Source organism: Manis javanica, chromosome 9 (assembly GCF_040802235.1).
Source record: "Manis javanica isolate MJ-LG chromosome 9, MJ_LKY, whole genome shotgun sequence".
Classification (NCBI taxonomy): Eukaryota; Metazoa; Chordata; class Mammalia; order Pholidota; family Manidae; genus Manis; species Manis javanica.
The window spans coordinates 84,677,859-84,700,303 of NC_133164.1; the positions used below are offsets into that span (position 1 = coordinate 84,677,859).

Below are 22,445 nucleotides of genomic sequence, written 5' to 3' on the forward strand. Positions count from 1 at the left end.
GGATTTAACTTTATTTTAATAAACTGCATATTCTACTTCTTTCTACTCCTCCATTTGACTTCACTGAGATATTTCTAATCTTTTTGCCTAATCTCATCTGCTCTCTTTTCACTTCTACCTAATACTTCTGTTGTATGCTAATTTCTATCCTTAGACTATAAAAGACAGTTGTCTTTGCTTTCTCTGTGGCTTATCAACCTCTGAAGTGGCACGAACTCATGAATATTGTGAAAACGAAGGGGTGTAGAAAAGAGTGAAGCCAAGAATGAGAAAGTAGTAACTAAAATGATAGCCTATATTTAGTGACTGCTTAACACACACCAGCCTCTATCCCAAGAATTTTACACAATATACTTCATCTTCACAAACCCTTATAAGGTACTGCCCACACTTTACAGCTATACAAACTGAGACACAGAGAAGTGCCTCGACCAATGTCATACAACAAGTTAAGGCTAGAATTCAAAGCAGGCCAAATAATTTGAGCCCTTCTTCTTCATTATATTGCCTCATGAGACTGTTAAGTCTTTACAAATTTGATGTAAATTCTGTGGGTGCTTAAATTTCAGAATGAGAAGACAAACATGCTAACTATATTAATTTATCACACATTATTGAGACTAATCTTTAAATTCAGTGACTTTCCTTGACATAGCGAAGAACAAAACTGGACATGAACAAATACTACTCAATAAAAATGCTAACAGATTCTTCCAAAGTATGTTACCTGAGGTACCCAACATAGCTAAGATGTCAAGACTTATATTATGGGCCACTGCTCATGACAGAACTCAGTTGGTATTTCAAAGACCTAAATCATTACATCCCTGATAGTTTCTGTTATACTTTATGCCCCCTATAACATTCTCATTCAGGATATTTTCTACAAGCAAATTCTGATACTAAACTCCTGAGTAGCTTCTACTCCCTAACAATTAGAATCAGAATTCCAATTCCCTAATTCTATTTCATGTGAATCTTCTGTACAGCAGAGACTGAAAACAGAGCAATAGCGAACTCAACAGAGCTATATGGATTCATCAGGCATTGGGCAAGTGCTAGCAGATGATTTCTAAACCCTAGGTCAAAACCATTTTACTGGGGAGGCGGAGCCAAGATGGCGGCGTGAGTAGAGCAGCAGAAATCTCCTCCCAAAACCACATATATCTATGAAAATATAACATAGACAACTCTTCCTAAAATAGAGACCAGAGGACACAGGACAACATCCAGACCACATCCACACCTGCGAGAACCCAGCACTGTGAAGGGGGTAAGATACAAGCCCCAGTCCGGCGGGACACGAGTGCCCCTCCCCCCAGCTCTTGGCAGGAGGAGAGGAGTCAGCAGGGAGGGAGAAGGAGCCCAGGACTGCTGAACACCCAGCCCCAGCCATCCGAACCAGAGCTCAGACACAGTGCATGCGTGGGGCCCTGGATACTAGGGAAACAGGACGGCAGGACCACTGAGCGGGTGCCTGAGGCCGACGCCTGAGGACAAAAAAATGGGAGCAGCCATTTCCTTTTTTTTTTTTTTGTGCATGCTTTTAGGAGGTCCTAAAGGGACAGGGACCCCAATACTAGGGAAACAAGGCAGCAAGACCGGTGAGCGGGTGCCTGAGACCTGCACCTGAGGATAAGAAAATCGTGCGTTATTCTTTTTTTTCTTTTTTTTAATTATTTATTTAATTTTGTTGTTGTTGTTGCTGTTGTTGTTTTGGTTTGGAGAGGGCTTTTTGGAAGTCTTAAAGGGGCAGGGCAGGACACTTAGTACAGAGACAGGGAATCTGGGAATCTCTGGGCACTCTAACACCCTGGGCAACAGGAAGCAGGTTTGGAGAGGGCTTTTTGGAAGTCTTAAAGGGGCAGGGCAGGACACTTAGTACAGAGGCAGGGAATCTGGGGATCTCTGGGCACTCTAACACCCAGGGCAACAGGAGGCCCCTTACGGAGATAAATAGCCTCCCAGCCGCACCCCCTCCAATGGAGATTCACCATTTTTGAGCAGCAGCCTGAGCCAGGCCACCCCAGAGCAACAGCGGAGATAAACTCCATAGCAGCCGGGCAGGAAGCAGAAGCCCTGTCTGCGCACAGCTGGCCAGCACAAGCCAATAGAGGTCGCTATTCTCCCAGGACAGGAAAGCCACAAACCAACAAGAAGGAAAGCTCTTCCAGGCAGCACTGGTACCAGCTCTGCAAACTATCTCTATCACCATGAAAAGACAAAACTACAGGTAGACAAAGATCACAGAGACAACACCTGAGAAGGAGACAGACCTAACCAGTCCTCCTGAAAAAGAACTCAAAATAAAAATCATGAATATGCTGACGGAGATGCAGAGAAAAATTCAAAAGCAACGGGATGAAGTCCGGAGGGAGATCACAGATGTCAGGAAGGAGATCACAGAAGTGAAACAAACCCTGGAAGGATTTATAAGCAGAATGAGTAAGATGCAAGAGGCCATTGAAGGAATAGAAATCAGAGAACAGGAACGTATGGAAGCTGACATAGAGACAGACAAAAGGATCTCCAGGAGCGAAACAAAACTAAGAGAACTATGTGACCAATCCAAAAGGAACAATACCCGTATTATAGCGGTACCAGAAGAAGAAGAGAGAGGAAAAGGGATAGAAAGTGTCTTTGAAGAAATGAGTGCTGAAAACTTCCCCAAACTGGGGGAGGAAATAATCGAACAGAACACGGAAATACACAGAACACCCAACAAAAAGGATCCTAAGAGGACAACATCAAGACACATAAAAATTAAAATGGCAAGGATCAAGGACAAGGAAAGAGTTTTAAAGGCAGCTAGAGAGAAAAAGGTCACCTGTAAAGGAAAACCCATCAGGCTATCATCAGACTTCTCGACAGAAACCCTACAGGCCAGAAGAGAATGGCATGATATATTTAATACAATGAAACAGAAGGGCCTTGAACCAAGGATACTGTATCCAGCACGACTATCATTTAAATATGACGGTGGGATTAAACAATTCCCAGACAAGCAAAAGCTGAGGGAATTTGCTTCCCACAAACCACCTCTACAGGGCATCTTACAGGGACTGCTCTAGATGGGAGCACTCCTAAAAAGAGCACAGAACAAAACACACAACATATGAAGAATGGAGGAGGAGGAATAAGAAGGGAGAGAAGAAAATAATCTCCAGACGGTGTATATAACAGCTCAATAAGCGAGCTAAGTTAGGCAGTAAGATACTAAAGAGGCTAACCGTGAACCTCCTGTAATCACAAATTTAAACCCGGCAATGGCAATAAGTACATATCTCTCAATAGTCACCCTAAATGTAAATGGACTTAATGCACCAATCAAAAGACACAGAGTAATAGAATGGATAAAAAAGCAAGACCCATCTATATGCTGCTTACAAGAAACTCACCTGAAACCCAAAGACATGCACAGACTAAAAGTCAAGGGATGGAAAACATATTTCAGGCAAACAACAGTGAGAAGAAAGCAGGGGTTGCAGTACTAATGTCAGACAAAACAGACTTCAAAAACAAAGAAAGTAACAAGAGATAAAGAAGGCCACTACATAATGATAAAGGGCTTAGTCCAACAAGAGGATATACCCATTCTAAATATATATGCACCCAATACAGGAGCACCAGCATATGTGAAGCAAATACTAACAGAACTAAAGAGGGAAATAGACTGCAATGCATTCATTGTAGGAGACTTCAACACACCACTCACCCCAAAGGATAGATCCACCGGGCAGAAAATAAGTAAAGACACACAGGCACTGAACAACACACTAGAACAGATGGACCTAATAGACATCTATAGAACTCTACATCCAAAAGCAACAGGATATACATTCTTCTCAAGTGCACGTGGAACATTCTCCAGAATAGACCACATACTAGCTCACAAAAACAGCCTCAGTAAATTCTAAAATATTGAAATTCGACCAACCAATTTTTCAGACCACAAAGGTATAAAACTAGAAATAAATTCTACAAAGAAAACAAAAAGGCTCACAAACACATGGAGGCTTAACAACATGCTTCTAAATAATCAATGGATCAATGAACAAATCAAAATAGAGATCAAGGAATATATAGAAACAAATGACAACAACAACACAAAGCCCCAACTTCTGTGGGATGCAGCGAAAGCAGTCTTAAGTATATACCGATCCAGGCACACTTGAAGAAGGAAGAACAATCCCAAATGAATAGTCTAACATCACAATTATTAAAACTGGAAAAAGAAGAACAAATGAGGCCTAAAGTCAGCGGAAGGAGGGACATAATAAAGATCAGAGACGAAATAAACAAAATTGAGAAGAATAAAACAATAGCAAAAATCAATGAAACCAAGACCTGGTTCTTTGAGAAAATAAACAAAATAGATAAGCCTCTAGCCAAACTTATTAAGAGAAAAAGAGAATCAACACAAATCAACAGAATCAGAAATGAGAATGGAAAAATCATGAGAGACTCCACAGAAATACAAAGAATTATTAGAGACTACTATGAAAATCTATATGCTAAGAAGCTGGAAAAACTAGAAGAAATGGACAACTTCCTAGAAAAATACAACCTCCCAAGACTGATCAAGGAAGAAACACAAAAGTTAAACAAACCAATTACGAGCAAAGAAATTGAAATGGTAATCAAAAAACTACCCAAGAACAAAACCCCGGGACCAGACAGATTTACCTCAGAATTTTATCAGACACACAGAGAAGACATAATACCCATTCTCCTTAAAGTGTTCCAAAAAATAGAAGAGGAGGGAATATTCCCAAACTCATTCTATGAAGCTAACATCACCCTAATACCAAAACCAAGCAAAGACCCCACCAAAAAAAAAATTACAGACCAATATCCTTGAAGAATGTAGATGCAAAAAAAATACTCAATAAAATATCAGCAAACAGAATTCAACAGCATATCAAAAGGATCACACACGATGACCAAGTGGGATTCATCCCAGGGATGCAAGGATGGTAGAACATTCGAAAATCCATCAACATCATCCACCACATCAACAAAAAGAAAGATAAAAACCACATGATCATCTCCATAGATGCTGAAAAAGCATTCAACAAAATTCAACCTCCATTCACGATAAAAACTCTCAGCAAAATGGGAATAGAGGGCAAGTACCTCAACATAATAAAGGCCATATATGATAAACTCACAGCCAACATTATACTGAACAGCGAGAAGCTGAAAGCTTTTCCTCTGAGATCGGGAATTAAACAGGGATGCCCACTCTCCCCACTGTTATTTAACATAGTACTAGAGGTCCTAGCCACGGAAATCAGACAAAACAAAGAAATACAAGGAATCGGGATTAGTAAAGAAGAAGTTTAACTGTCACTATTTGCAGATGATATGATATTGTACATAAAAAACCCTAAAGACTCCACTCCAAAACTACTAGAACTGATATCGGAATATAGCAAAGTTACAGGATACAAAATTAACACACAGAAATCTGTGGCGTTCCTATACACTAACAATGAAGCAATAGAAAGAGAAATCAGGAAAACAACTCCATTCACAATTGCATCAAAAAGAATAAAATACCTAGGAATAAACCTAACCAAAGAAGTGAAAGACCTATACCCTGAAAACTACAAGTCACTCTTAAGAGAAATTAAAGGGGACACTAAGAAATGGAAACTCATCCCATGCTCATGGCTAGGAAGAATTAATATCATCAAAATGGCCATCCTGCCCAAAGCAATATACAGATTTGATGCAATTCCTGTCAAATTACCAGCAACATTCTTCAACGAACTGGAACAAATAGTTCAAAAATTCATATGGAAACATCAAAGACCCTGAATAGCCAAAGCAATCCTGAGAAAGAAGAATAAAGTAGGGGGATCTCACTCCCCAACTTCAAGCTCTACTACAAAGCCATAGTAATCAAGAAAATTTGGTACTGGCACATGAACAGAGCCACAGACCAGTGGAACAGATTAGAGACTCCAGACATTAACCCAAACATATATGGTCAACTAATATTTGATAAAGGAGTCATGGAGATACAATGGCGAAGTGACAGTCTCTTCAACAGATGGTGCTGGCAAAACTGGACAGCTACATGTAGGAGAATGAAACTGGACCTTTGTCTAACCCCATACACAAAAGTAAATTCAAAATGGATCAAAGACCTGAATGTAAATCATGAAACCATAAAACTCTTAGAAAAAAACATAGGCAAAAACCTCTTAGACGTAAACATGAGTGATCTCTTCTTGAACATATCTCCCCGGGCAAGGAAAACAACAGCAAAAATGAACAAGTGGGACTATATTAAGCTGAAAAGCTTCTGTACAGCAAAAGACACCATCAATAGAACAAAAAGGAACCCTACAGTATGGGAGAATATATTTGAAAATAACAGATCCGATAAAGTCTTGACATGCAAAATATATAAAGAGCTCAGACGCCTCAACAAACAAAAATCAAATAATCCAATTAAAAAATGGGCAGAAGAAATGAATAGACAGTTCTCCAAAAAGGAAATACAGATGGCCAACAGACACATGAAAAGATGCTCCACATCGCTAATTATCAGAGAAATGCAAATTAAAACTACAATGAGATATCACCTCACACCAGTAAGGATGGCTGCCATCCAAAAGACAAACAACCACAAATGTTGGCGAGGCTGTAGAGAAAGGGGAACCCTCCTACACTGCTGGTGGGAATGTAAATTAGTTCAGCCATTGTGGAAAGCAGTATGGAGGTTCATCAAAATGCTCAAAACAGACCTACCATTTGACCCAGGAATTCCACTCCTAGGAATTTACCCTAAGAATGCAGCAATCAAGTTTGAGAAAGACAGATGCACCCCTGTTTATCGCAGCACTATTTACAATAGCCAAGAATTGGAAGCAACCTAAATGTCCATCGGTAGATGAATGGATAAAGAAGATGTGGTACATATACACAATGGAATACTACTCAGCCATAAGAAGAGGGCAAATCCTACCATTTGCAGCAATATGGATGGAGCTGGAGGATATTATGCCCAGTGAAATAAGCCAAGCGGAGAAAGAGAAATACCAAATGATTTCACTCATCTGAGGAGTATAAGAACAAAGGAAAAACTCAAGGAACAAAACAGCAGCGGAATTACAGAACCCAAAAAGTGGACTAATAGGTACCAAAGGGAAAGGGACCTGGGAGGATGGGTGGGCAGGGAGGGATAAGGGGGGGGGGGGAAGAAAGGGGTATTAAGATTAGCATGCATGGGGGGTAAGGAGAAAGGGGAGGGCTGTACAACAGAGAGGACAAGTAGTGATTCTACAACATTTTGCTATGCTGATGGACAGTGACTGTAATGTGGTTTATAGGGGGGACCTGGTATAGGGGAGAGCCTAGTAAACATAGTATTCCTCATGTAAGTGTAGATTAAATATTAAAAAAAAAAAAAGAAAGAAAAGGGGGATTTACTCCTTGATAGGATAAAACTAATGGTAAATCAAAGATTAACGCATGCTTTAAATATCCTTAATTTTGATCACTTAAAGAGTGTCAGATGATCGGCTACAGAGGTACACTTTTCTGATAATATTCCTTTCTCTTAATAAAAAACAAACAAACAAACAAACAAAAAAACCAGTTCCTGTGTGGTGACCTCCAATGAGTTCTACACAATGGTATAAAGGGCATATCAAAGTGTGGGCAAAGGGTCTGTTTGCTTTTTTACAGAAGATCAAAGCCTAATTTGGCTACCCAGAAAATGAACTAAGATACGATATGAAGAAGAATTTCCAACATCAGCACTCTCTGGAAGAGTCATACCAGAAGATGATCATCAAAAAACGTCAACAAAGATCCTGGCGATGCTGCAGCTGTAGCTGCATCCATCCCACCAGTTCCTGGACTTGCCATTGGAATGAAGAAGGAGATATCTAAGCTGGCCTGTGCTTTCAGTAAAACAACAAATTTGACTGGATCTATACTGTTAGAACTCAACCAAGAATTAGGAGAAGTGCAAGTTGTAGCGCTCCAAAATCTTACAACTACAGACTATCTACTGTTAAAAGAACATATGGGATGTGAACAGGTCCCAGGAAGGGGTTGTTTTAATTTGTCTGATTTCTCTCAGATTGTTCAAGTACAGTTGGACAATATCCATCATAACATAGACAAATTTTCACAAATGACTAGGGTGCCTAACTGGTTTTCTTGGCTTCACTGGAGATGGCTGCTAATTATAGATCTGCTTTGGTTATGTAACTGTACTCCTATTATGTTAATGTGTGTGCGCAATTTAATTAGTAGTTTAAAACCTGTACATGCTTAAGTTATTCTACAAGAAGATATGTCAAAGAAATAATCAATCCTCCCATGTTTTCTTCCATCTGCTACCTCTATAGCTTTTCTTCTTCCTTCCTAATTACAACCCTTAAATAGAATTCGTGCCTCATATCTAATTTACCGAGTATCATAATCCCTCCAAGTGGTAAAGATACCTTAAGACAAATGCTGGGCATAGAAGCCACAGGGCATAAATCTGCAAAGAAGTAAAAAGCTAACTTTTTCAAACAATATGGCTTCTCTCTCACTTACCAACTATACATCTCCCTGTATGGCCCCGGAAGATGACTGGTTAGCCAGAGACAGGTAAGGTTCCTCAAGGGAGGAACAACCTAAGACAGGCACAGTCGCAGGGGGGCCATCAGGTGAGAAATTGGGGATCAACAGTGGTGAGGCTTAGAACCTCACCCCCCCTGTTTCGAGAGAAATCTTTTCCATCCGTGGATGTTTTAATGCCCTTGTCTAGCTTGGATTAACACATAGTCTACAGGCACACACCTGATCATCTACATTTGCTCTTACAACACTAAACTATGTTTTCTACCTTTATCTTGCATCTACCTACCACTTCAGCTAATAATAAAGGGAGAAATGTGGGATCCACATATAAATCAAGTATAAAAATCAAATGAATATTCATATTTGACCTGATTGTTTATAGTTCATAATGCATGATCAAAACCAAAAGTTTCTGTGATGACTGCCCTTGTACTGTTCACCATGTAAGAACTTATTCACTATGTAAGAATTTGTTCACCATGTAAGAACTTGTTCGTTATGCTTCAGAAGATTGGAGACTGATGAGAATTAGGCTTGGGGTGGATTAATGATTGTGCATTGAGCATTGACTCCCCTATACAGAATTTTATTGTTGTCAACAACCATTTGATCAATAAATATGAGAGATGCCCTCTCAAAAAAAAACCATTTTACTATTCCAGGGGCTACACAGCTTTCATCACAGGCAAGTTAAGTTTTCTTTAAGTTAAAAAGGAAAGGGGTTGGGGGGGGGGATGAATTAGCACAAAGAGCAATCAGGAAAACAATTCCATTCACAATTGCATCAAAAAGAATAAAATACCTAGGAATAAACCTAAACAAGGAAGTGAAAGACCTATACTGTGAAAACTACAAGACTCTCATGAGAGAAATTAAAGGAGAAACCAATAAATGAAAAGACATCCCGTGCTCATGGATAGGAAGAGTTAATATTGTCACAATGACCATACTGCCTTGCCTAAAACAATCTATAGATTCAATGCAATCCCTATCAAAATACTGACAGCATTCTTCAATGAACTATAGCAAATCGTTCTAAAATTCATATGGAACCACAGAAGACCCTGAATAGCCAAAGCACTCCTGAGAAGGAAGAATAAAGCAGGGGGGATTATGCTCCCTGACTTCAAGCTCTACTACAAAGCCACAGTAATCAAGACAATTTGGTACTGGCACAAGAACACACCCACAGACCAGTGGAACAGACTAGAGAGCCCAGATATAAACCCAAGCATATATGGTCAATTAATATATGGTAGAGGAGCCATGGATCTACAGTGGGGAAATGACAGCCTCTTCAACAGCTGATGTTGGCAAAACTGGACAGCTACATGTAAGAGAATGAAACTGGATCACTGTCTGACCCCATACACAAAAGTAAACTCAATAGATCAAGGACCTGAATTTAAGTCATGAAATCATAAAACTCTTAGAAAAAAACATACGCAAAAATCTCTTGGACATAAACATCAGCAACTTCTTCATGAACATAACTCCCCGGGCAAGGGAAACAAAAGCAAAAATGAACAAGTGGGACTATATCAAACTAAAAAGCTTCTTCTGTACAGGAAAGGACACCATCAGTAGAACAAAGAGACATCCTACAGTATGGGAGAATATATTCATAAATGACATATCTGATATATCTCAAATATATAAAGAGCTCACGCACCTCAACAAACAAAAAGCAAATAATCCAATTAAAAAATGGGCACAAGATCTGACAGACACCTGTCCAAAGAAGAAATTCAGATGGCCAACAGGCACATGAAAAGATGCTCCACATCCGTAATTATCAGAGAAATGCAAATTAAAACCACAATGAAATATCACCTTACACCAGTAAGGATGGCCAACATCCAAAAGACAAGTAACAACAAATGTTGGCGAGGTTGTGGAGAAAGGGGAAGCATTCTACAGTGCTGGTGGGAATGTAAAATAGTTCAACCATTGTGGAAAGCAGTATGGAGGTTCCTCAAAAAACTAAAATTAGAAATACCATTTGACCCAGGAATTCTACTCCTAGGAATTTACCCTAAGAAGGCAGCAGTCCAGTTTGAAAAAGACATATGCAGCCCTATGTTTATTGCAGCACTATTTACAATAGCCAAGAAATGGAGAAAACCTAAGTGTCCATCAGTAGATTAATGGATAAAGAAGATGTGGTACATATACACAATGGAATACTATTCAGCCATAAGAAAACAAATCCTACCATTTGCAACAACATGGATGGAACTAGTGGGTATTACGCTCAGTGAAATAAGCCAGGTGGAGAAAGACAGGTATCAAATGATTTCCCTCATCTGTGGAGTATAAGAACAAAGCAAAAACTGAAGGAACAAAACAGCAGCAGATTCACAGAACCCAATAATGGACTAACAGTTACCAAAGGGAAAGGGACTGGGGAGGATGGGTGAAGGGAGGGACAAGGGGCATCATGATTAGCACATATAATGTAGGTGTGGGGGGGAACACGGGGAAGGCAGTATAACACAGAGAAGTGATTCTATAGCATCTTACTACGCAGATGGACAGTGACTGTAATGGGGTACATGGTGGGGTCTTGATAATAAGGGGAGTCTAGTAACCATAATGCTGTTCATGTAATTGTACATTAATGATAGCAAATTATAATTAATTCATTAATTAATTAAATTAAAAAAAATGGAAAGGGGGAAAAGCTCCAAAGGACTCAACTAAGTACATTAACTCCTACATACCTCAGGAAGCACAAAATACATACAATGTATCATGTGTACCAAAATTAGAATTATCCTTAAAATACCCATCTGCCCATCAAAAAAAGTAATGTTTACTAACCTCTCAAAGTCTCCTTGCCTTGTAAATTTTGATAATCTATACACGGCCCAGTTGTTAAGCTGTTTAGAGGTCATTCCTCTTCCATTATCTATCACCGCAACAGCAGGTTTTCCTTGCACTTCATCAAAAAGCTATGAAATAATGTAAGCTCGAAAGGTCAAATCAACATTAAATACATGAAGAGTTAAATATAAAAGTGATTCAATGGGTTCACCCATACACTGTTGGTGGAAGTTAAATTAATTGAACTTTATGAAAGGCATTTCAGCTGTATGAATCAAAGACATTAGAATTTTTCATATCCTTTAACCCAGAAATTCCAGTTCTCAGAATTTCGCTTAAGGAACTGATCTGTGTACAAAGACAGATTTGTAAATGGATGCTTGTACATGTACGAACAATGGATGCCAGCATGCCTTACAGTGGCAAAGACATAGGAAAAAAAATCTAAATGTTCAACAACAGTTGACTGATTACATAATTTATATCACAGCCAATAAACCAAACTGCAGCAATGGAATTTTATATTGCAGAACATCCACCAAATGTTAACCATGTGCTGTTAAGGGAAAGTAGAAAAATACAAAAAACAAAATATATACTATGATCAGACATATGTGTACATATACACAGAGAAAAAGGGCATATGAAAAAATTAACAATGAAGAGACCTCATATAATTATTTATACTTTTAGTTTATTGTCGAATTTTTCTCCATTGAATTTGCATTACTTCTGGTAAACTTAAATTGCTTTATAGTACTATTTTCTTACCAGTTTGATCTGTATTCTTCTAATACCAGTGTTACGAGAAGTAGCAGACAAAGAATTATCAATCAATTCTGCAAGAGCAAATGCTGGAAGACAATGAGAAAACTTGTCAAATGGCAGAACATGTCTGCCTAACTGACATAGAACTGCTACTGACTTCCTACTACGCAACCAACTTGATGTTCAGTTTACCACTGGCTCAGCATCAACTAATATTCTCCTTTCCTTTAGGTCACTACTTAAACTATTTCCCGCTTTTACTCTCTTAATTAAAAAGAGGAACATACCAAATTTATGTCTCTGACTTCCATTGACACATAACCCACCTAACACTGTGATCACTAGTGAGTAGTACCCCAGCAAGCACTTCCACACTCTGAACTCAGAATGGCTGTGCTCATAAACTATTAGAAAAAAGTTACCACACATCAGGTATGCATAGGATCCGGCTCAGGGTAATAACTAAAAAATGGAGAAGCGGGAGACATTGTAGGAAATGGAAAAGAAAGGACACTGTAGGAAATGCAAGGAAAAAAGAGTTAAGAGAAATGTGGAATAAATGGTAGAATTCAGTATCTGCTTAGATATAAAAGAAAGAAAAAGAAATCCAAGATGGTTTTGAATCTTTATAAGACTCTTTATAAGACTGCATAAATGGTCATTTCAGAAAATTTTGAGAGGAAGAAACAAAAATTGAGCTTTAAATGTGCTATCCTGCCCCATATCAAACTCAGTGGGGAGAGGTGTTCCACAGAGAGCTGAAACACATACCATGCTTAATCGAGAGAATAAAGACAGCCAGAGAGGATTTTTGCTTCACTGACAGCAACAGTTAAGGCTTGGATCAGTTCTCTAAAGAGAAAAGTATAAAAAGACAAAACCAACATGACTTGAAGTAATGTCCACCATATGGTCAAGAATAACCAGAAAAAGCACCAAGGCAAAGGAAATGGAAACAAATAAAAGATCCAGGAATGCAGTGTGAAGTCACAGTAATCAAAGCAAGAGTTTAAACAATGAGAGTCTTTGCATATTCACATAATGATGGCAGGAGTGAAAACTGGTACAACCAATCTGGAAGTAATTAATCTATAGCAAAAGTCTTAAAAATGAACATATCTATTGACTCCATGGTAACACATTTAGAAATTTGTCCCCAGAGAAAGAATTAAAATTCATTCAATATGCAAATATTTAAGCATCTACTATTTTCCTGGCAGTGGTCTATGAACAGGGAAAAACAGACAAAAGTCCTATTCTTGTGGAGTTAACATTCTAGTGGAGGAAGATGGGAAATGAAATCTAATCATAACAAATAAGTAAATTCTTTAGCATGTTAGTAGGTGGTATATTGATAGAAAAAAGAGCAAAGAAAAGAGATCAAATAACAGTAAAAGCACAGAGGGAACACAACTGCAATTTTATATAGGGTGATCAAAGTTGTTTTGTTGAGAAGGTACAGATTAAACAAGACCTGACTGAGGTGAGGGAATGAGACAGGAACTATCTGGGGAAGGCACATTCCAGGCAGAGGGCTCTAAGCTGAAAACTCAGCTGGCCCTGGGGTGAAGGGAACAAGCAAGGAGAAGAGTTGTGGAAACAGCAACAAAGCAGAGCTGAAAAGGCCATGTGGGTCATTATAAATGCTTTTACTCAGTGAAATGGGGACCCAAGAGCGTTTTCAGTAGAATAGTAACACAATCTGAGTTCATAAACCCTATGTGGACAGGCATGAAGAAAGACAAGTTAAGAGGCCACTTAGTTCCTCAAGATCAGGTTTTAGCAACAGAAGTGGTGACAGTCATTTCTAGATAAACGCTGACGACTCAGCCAACAGAATTTTCTAACAGACTGAATAAAAGGTATGAGACAAAGAAGCAACTGAAGGGACCGCGTGATAATCAACTTGGATAGGAAAAATATGTGCAGTTAGCAGTCATTGAGCAGACTGGGGTTCCCATCTTAGATATTCTAGTAGAGATGCCAAATGGGCAGCTGGACAAAACTGGAATCCAGGAAATAAGTCTGGCGTTATTTTCAATATATAACTAAAAATTATCATTTCTCATCACCTCCACTTGGGAGCCACTGCCATGAAGAAGGCACTTAAGAGCCATGAGACTGGATGGGATCACTGAGGAAGGGAAGATAAGGGGCCAAGCACTAAACACAGAAGCTCTTGAACATTAAGAAGGCAGGGAGTTATGTCAATTATCTCTCAAAAAAAGAACAAGAAGGTGGGGAGAGAGAACAGAGAAGGCAGCCAGTGAGGCAGAAAGAAAACAGAGTATGGTCTCTCAAAAGTCAATGGAAGATTACATCAAGGAGGAAGAAGTGATAAACTGTATCAATGCTTCAAGTAAAATGAGAACTGAAAATTAATCATGGGATTTAGTCACTGGAGACCTTAAATGAATAGTACAGCATAGAGAATGGGAAAGAATTGGGAAGAGGAAAGGTACTGCCGACAGTAAATACAGTCAACTGTTGAGAAGTTTTACTGTCAACAGAAAAATTGGGTAGTAGCTGGTAAAAGAAGATTAAGACACTAAGATGGGAAAAATAAGATCTTTTTTGTATGTAACGAACAATATCAGAGGTAATAAATACACTGGTTATGAGTTCAAGCTCTGAAGTTCCTCTGCTAAGATTCAAATCCTGGCTTCAACAATGTGGCCTTTTGCAAGTTACCTAAAATCTCAGCCTCAGTTTCTTCTGCAAAATAGGGTCATTACCTAATGTCAGCTACCACAGAGGATTAAGGATTGAGATAATGATCATAAAGCACTTAGTGTAGTTTCTGTTACTGCAGCTGATAACATGAACCATACTTAAGGTAAGGATGTGCACAACAAAGATATAGTCACAAGAACATTTAGTCATTTGTAACAATAAGAAAACCGAAACAGCCTAAATGTGTAGTCACAGAACACTGTTCAAATAAATTGCCATCTAAATAGTGTGTAACCACTAAGAACATATACTGACATACATATTAAAATGTTCATTTTAAGCAAAAAGTGGGTTAAGAGGTTAAGTACCATGTAAGACCACTACTAAAGAAAAAGAAAAAACAATATGAAAAGGTCTGAAATGATAAACACCAAAATGTTAATGGTGATTATATCTGGTATTAGAGATATGGATGGTCTTTATGCTCATAGATCTTTTGCTGATCTGTGTCTTCTAATTTCCTATAAAATTTAATGCATATGCAATGAGAAAAAATATTTTTAGTAAGAATGCTTATAATGAACATCTAAGTAATATCGACCACTTTGGTCGATAAGTTTTTCTATAAACTTTGGTGGGGTCCAGAGAGAATAAACTCTCTAAATCAGCTGATTTGTAAAGATCACTAGCAAGCAATCCAAAGGTAGGATAAAAGCTGGCAAGAAGTAGAAGTGAAAAGAATTAAGAAATGGAGACCAAAACACAAACCACTTACTTGTGCAGTTCAACTATACAAATTTACAAGGTAAAAAAAATTTTCAGCTGGGAGAGGTCTATATGAGGTCAGGAATAATAAATCAGGAGAGGAGAGTATACAGGAGATGGAAAGATGTGTAAGTACAAGATTTCTTATGAGTTGAAAAGGACTGGATCCTAATATTAGGTTAGTTTTAAAGGAGAGGTATCTTTACTCTGCTATCAGATGACTTGGGTAGAAAAATAAATATATTGTGATGAAGAGGCTGAAGTAAGGAAATTCACAATGAATGGTCATAGTCTTCTAACAAAGTAAAATGAGAGAATTTTTAAAAAGTGAAAGAATGTGGTCAAGGGATAGAGTAACATAATAGCTTATCATAATTAGTAAAAATGGAATACTTACGCAAAGGATTTTGTCCTTCACTTGCATAATATTCATACATGCCACTTTTAACCAGTGTGTCATAGTGAGGTAGGAAGTCAATTCGTTCTTTTGTAGCTGTTAGTAGTAACTGATTGACTGACTGTAGCAGATACAGAGTGACTCCATCTTTAATAGTTTCATCTGTAATCAAGAGGCAATATCTCAAGTGCTAGGCTAGTGTCAGAAAAACAATAAATTTATAATTCTGAATATACAAACTGTACCTTTAAAATATCTTTAAAGATGTTACAGACAAACCCCCAAACAATGGATCTATCTATAAATTCACCTGTGTTTTGTTACTTGTTTACTGATACTTGGTATCAGTAAAATAGGCCCAAATGAGTTCCACTCATCTGAAACACTCAATTCTTGGTAAGCTCACTACCACGGGAAACCTACATTACAGTGGTATTAATATGAATGGAGAAGAATGGCTAAATTTAAAAGGAATCAGTAGGAAAAACTGGCAGGTCTTAGAATCTAATTGGATAAAAAAGTAACAGAAAAATCCAAGTTGGTTAAGAGAATTAGCTTTTTGAGGCCCACTTGAAGACCTGTGGCTAGATGTTGGGCAAGATCCTATCTTCTGTAGCCATACTGAGAACTTTTTTTCTATAAACTTGCTTGGAAAATATGATTTTTGCACAATCTGTACACAAACATATAACCAGTTTCCTCCCCCATTTCAACAAAGTAACCAAAATCATCAAAAGTTTTAGATGCTTATCTTTGTAATAAAATACGTATTGCCCTATGAATACTAGAACATACTAAATATAAAAGCATGAACTTAAGTTAACATTGTTTGCTCACCGAAATTATCACAGGTAATTTCTTTCCTACTTGTTGTTGTAATAACAAACTTCTCTTCAGGTAGAATGCCAAGCGTCTATCCAAAATAAGAGGAATAAAATCAACTATGACACAAAGGAAATAAATGCACTATTCGAGTTTATAAGAACAAGAAAATACCCATAGTATACCATAATTTGATAACAATTACTCTATTTATTTGCCTAAGAAATATCTTGATATTTTCAATTTTTGCCTTTGCATAATTAATTAAGCTCAAGTCAATCTGTGAGTTACCTATCTGCCTAACAAGGTTATTTTGTCTCCTTGTGGCACATAGGCCACCTAAGAACATGAGTGATCAGGCGAGACATTTTGAAAGGATTTTTAACATCAGCAGGACCCTCCCAGACAAAAGCCATGTTATTTCATGTCAGTATATAAACAAACTTATTTGGAGCAAAGCATTAACATAATGCTTACGTTCCTACAGCTTAAATATTTAAATACATATAAACAAAAGTCTTAGAAAAAAATAGAGGCTAATATTAAAATACTGACAAGGATAGCCATGTTTATACAACATATCTGTATTAAAGAATCTTTATACCCACTAAGTATATAAAATTAAGTCCAATTATAAATTATGGGAGGAAATTCCAATAGGAGACAGTTAGCATCCTTAGGGGACAAAAATCCTTTATATATCAAGATGAAGACCAACAAAGAGAAGAGTGAAAAGACATGATCAAAAGGAAAAAATACAAATAAACGATGAACCAAGAAAAAATGAAATTTAACAACTAATGAAAAAAATGAGAATTTAAAAAATGAGTTAACACTGTCATTAAAATTTTATACATTTTTAAAATTAAGAGACACATTCTAAAATTATGGACTACAACAATATACAGTTAAGATAAAAGGCTGACTTCTGCTTCAGGTAATGATGAACCAGTTAACCTAGACCAATCTTACCACTGAAGACATCTAAAGAAAATCTAGACTAATGATACTCATATCTTCCAGTGTTACTAAAAGCCTTACTGGTCACAACTGAAACAATCTGATTAAGATATCAACTTCTTACTCTTTACGGATTAAAGTACTCTTTACGGGTACTTACGGATTAAAGGAAAAGAATAAAGCATTTTTCCTGCATTCTTGTACCAATCCTATTTCAGGGTAGGCAAATAGTTCTAAGTTGATGAGGTGAAGTTGTGCTTTAAAAAATTCCAGCTATACAAAAGGGATGGCAATCAGAATATCACCATCAATGATGAACTATCAGATCAAACTTTATTATGAAAGGATAAAGCTGAAACCTGAATCACACTAATATGGTCTTGTATCATGTGCCTCGGGACATGACATAACATGAAGTACCAGCTCCACCTATGAGATATTCTTTGCCTCTGCATCCCAAAGATGTTGGAACTAAATTTTAATTACAAGCCTTTAAAAATAACATCTAGCTGAAAGGATATGTAGAGATAGAACAAGTTAAATTATACCACAATGAGCACAGACAAATAGAGAATATTAAAGAAAAACCTATTTGATTCTTTTAAGAGATCAATGTCAGGTAAAACTAAAGAGACTGCAAAAAGAGTTTTGCTCAAATGCTCTAAATTTTATTAGAGTTAAGAAATATAAATAACCAAGTTCAATATGAGAACCCTGTTGGAATCCTGCTTTAAACAAACCAACTCAAAAAAGAGGCTTTTCAATCAGAGAAATCTGAATATGGACTGAGCAATTAGGTAATATTAAAAATGTTTGTTTTGATGGTATGATCATACAAATGCATGCTGAAATACATAGGAGCAAAGTGGACTATAACCTACATGTGCTACAAAAGACAAAAATGATGCTAGAGTGTTTAGCACTTGGTAACTGTTAATCTGAGTGATCAGTATATGTTTAATGCTTTTGTAAGAAAAATTTCTAATGTAAAATACACTACAACATACCAGTGGACGAGAACAGAGGACACTGAAAGAGTTCCACACATACATACATGGAAGTTTGGACAACAGGAGAGGTGACATTACAAATTGGTGGGGAAAGAATAATAATAATAATAAATGAATGATATTGAGACTAGTTAACTGCAAAGAAATAAATAAAATTCCCATCTCAACATACACAGAAAAAAAATTCTAAGAGAATTAAAGCAGCTGTATATCCAAAATTTTAGAAGCAAACACAGGAGAATAATTTTGAGAGGACAGAGAAAAGGATTTCTGAAAATACACAAAACCATAAGGGTTTAAGAAACTAGGAAACCTGAAAATATGCTCATCCTCACTAGTTATAAGAGAAATTAAAACAAGATTATGATTACCACAAGGGTGGCAAAAATGTTAAGCCCTGATAATATAAATTACAGGACTCCATATAAGAAAATTGGACCATAAACATTGCTGATAGGACTGAAAATCAGTAAATCATATTGAAAAGCAATTTGGCATACTTAATAAAATAAAAGATACTGATATCCTATGCAATTCCACCCTACAGAAGTGAAGCTGTGGACATAAACTGATGAGAAATAAGATTTTGTTTAACAGAAATAAAAAATTGTCTTTACAGATCTTTATTAGCTTCTGGGTAATTATGACCCATTTTTATTGTTTAGTTCCTTACTACTTCATTTCTACAACGTCCCAAGTTAGATCATGTGCTTATGCATCCTGTAGAACATACTTTGTGTTTATAATTAGTGAAAATAAATGTGCCAAACTGAATTTTTAGAATCTGTGTACATCTGAAGTGTGTACATGTAACTATTCCCATCTCTCCATACTTCTATTAAGATACATAAGCTACCTTTACCTAGTTTCTGTATAAAAATTTTTTCTTGAATTATAATTTTCTAAATATTTTATAGTTCTGATAGTTTACAAACTTAAATATTTTTACATTATTCATATGCTTTTATTCAGAATGTCATGCTCTATATTTTTAGTCTAAAATCCTAGGCAGAGACTAAAGTCTTTCATGTATTTGTACTATCCTGGCCTTGAATACAGATATACTTCTGTCTTTCTCTATATTAAAGCAGGATAACATTCTATTTGGGCAAGAGTCTTGAGTAGGCTTTTTCTTTTTATACAAGCAGTACAATTCCACCTTAATCTGGGTTTATTACTAAAGCAGATGGAGCTGCCTTTAATGAATGGGAAATACGAAGTAACTGCCCTCTCTTCAGATCAGTTTGAAACTACCTGCTGCCCAACTTCTCTCAAAAGTCAGTTTTAAGAAATATTTACGAAGGGCTAATTTGCAGTCCATAAAATCTTTAAATACTTTATATTTCATCCATGGATTAAGTCAGTCAGACACTATATACTTCAATGCATCACTCTGAAACTGTGCTAATTAGCCTATAATGATTTGTGCTTTGGCATGTCCGTGGCTCTGTCCTTGAATCACCCACAGACCAGAAACACCCATAATGCACTTGAGTGAATAATCTCTACAAAAACTTGGGTGGTTACTAGTTAAAGCAGCATGCATTACTCTAAATAACAAACATCCTACTTTGCATTAAAGGAAAAGATAAGCGAAGCACCCGTTTCTATCTGTACGGACACTGTCCATTTTATCAGATTTGTGAGAAATCTAGGGAGAAATACTTCTCAAATTAAAGCTTTGCTTCCCTAGCCGTTGGAATGTTTTTATTTTACACACACTATGGATTTTGTATCAATTATCTTTCCTCTTTTGTTTTCGCCTCTAAGACACACAAAGCTAATTTCATGGCTCAGCACTGGTACTGGATATTATCAAATGAACTTCCATTTATTAATAACTCTCTCCAGGTTACTATTCTATTCTTTCCTATATCTGTCTTCTTTTACTTTTCTTCTTTTGGGATTTCTAACATACGTATCCTATGTACAAATATTTTTCTGAAGGAAGAGATGGATTCATTTAATGAAACAGCTATAAACTATTTGGTAAGGCTCTTGACCTCAAAGAGCATACAAAAAAATGTACAATGGTTTAACAAGTGCCACAGTAGGGTACAAGGTTTAGTGGAACCACACAAAGGAAAAAGTAATTGGGGTTGGGGGGTGGTTTAAATACATGAGATGTAATGTCTGGGCTTAAGAACTAGCCAAATCACTCATTTTCTAACCTTTGATTCTGCAAAGCCCAATGGCTCAGGTTAAGTCAAAAGCTGTTATCACAAGTCTAAGGGATTCTTCCAGATCTACCCTTTCTTCTTCCTTCTTGATTCCTTTTTTCCACAGGGTGAGCTTCCCCCCAGTTTAGGATCCATACGTTATAGCACTACAAAAACTTACTGAATTTAAACTTTAATGAAAAACTTTAATTTAGTATACCATTTTGCATCCTCCCCTAACAAGGAAAATGAAGGCTTTAGTAAATTGTGTCAACACTAGAGTTTTGTATTTTTTAAATACAATCTTCAAAATCTTAGCCTTCCTTTTTCTTACTAGTTCTTCCCTCTCACTCCTTAATCAAATTTAACATTTACCTGTTCCAGCAAAAAAGTGAGAAAAGAATCAGTCAAAAAAATATTTTCCTTAGCTTTTCAGGGCAAAATATTGAAGTAATTCAATAAATATCTGTTCCCTGCAACAAAGAACTTCATTTAAGGCAGAGTGGTGTTAACAGAAGAGTATGGGTTCTGAGTTTGAATCCTAATTTGACTACTATCTGACTTGAGTGAGTCACCATCTCCAAAATATGAGTTTCCACTTCTGCAGCAAGAGGCTACTACTTCCCCATCTCACACAGATACTGAAACTTCTCACAAGAAAATGTATTTTCAGAGGCAAGGTGAATTAGTAAAACGTATTGGAAAGGCAATTTAAGTATACATATCAAGAGCTTTAAAAATGTTCCTAACCTTTGACCCATGACTTTCACTGATAAACTAAAAAATAATAATAAAGGCATAAAAGACTATGCATTCAAAGTTGTTTATCACTGAACTGCTTAAAATTGAAAGTAATGTAAATGTCACCAAAAAGATTTGGTTACATAAACAGCGGTACTAAACAGACCATTTCAAACTGTGATTATAAAGACTTGCACTAAAATAGAAAAATACGGATAAAATTAAGTGAAAAATACAGAATAGAAACATGTAGTAAAAACATGTAGTACAGCTCTTCTGAAAAATGAGGGGTAAGGATACAAAAAAAGAACCCTAAGTGCTAACAATGGTTCTAAACTTTAGTGAGTAAAAGTTCATTTTTCTTCTTTCTGGTTCCATATTTTCTTTAATGTGCTGCTGTTGTTACAATGAAAAAGTTTCCTTTCTGCTGGATGGTTTTGAATACAAACATTCATCAAAAAAGATGAGCATTCATTCTTCACTTTTCAAACACATGGGAACCGGTGATAGCCAGGCACAGAATTAAACAGAATGAACCTGCAAGTTATAGATTTTTGTTTTCATTAAAATATACATTCTGATTTGGACGTTTACGATGTGCGAGGCACAGTTCTGGACACGGGAAATACAGCTGTGAACAAATTAAAGTCCTTGCTTTCAAGCTGCTTTTATTCTATGGATCTTGATTTCTATTATTTCAGCAACCATACAGAACTATGCCTCCAGAAAGAG

General features: G+C 36.9%; 1 protein-coding gene across 3 annotated transcripts in view; it reads right to left on the reverse strand.

Moving 5' to 3' along the window:
• The window catches only part of SMCHD1 (structural maintenance of chromosomes flexible hinge domain containing 1), a 189,845-nt gene that overhangs the window by 165,949 nt on the left and 1,451 nt on the right, over positions 1-22,445 (reverse strand). For all 3 annotated transcript variants that reach the window (XM_073212867.1, XM_037018172.2, XM_037018179.2), the window contains exons 2-5: positions 16,859-16,934; positions 16,022-16,183; positions 12,190-12,272; positions 11,416-11,546 (exon numbers count right to left, since the gene is read on the reverse strand). In XM_073212867.1, the coding sequence (XP_073068968.1) occupies positions 11,416-11,546; positions 12,190-12,272; positions 16,022-16,183; positions 16,859-16,934 (452 nt within the window). The remainder of the gene's footprint in view (positions 1-11,415; positions 11,547-12,189; positions 12,273-16,021; positions 16,184-16,858; positions 16,935-22,445) is intronic.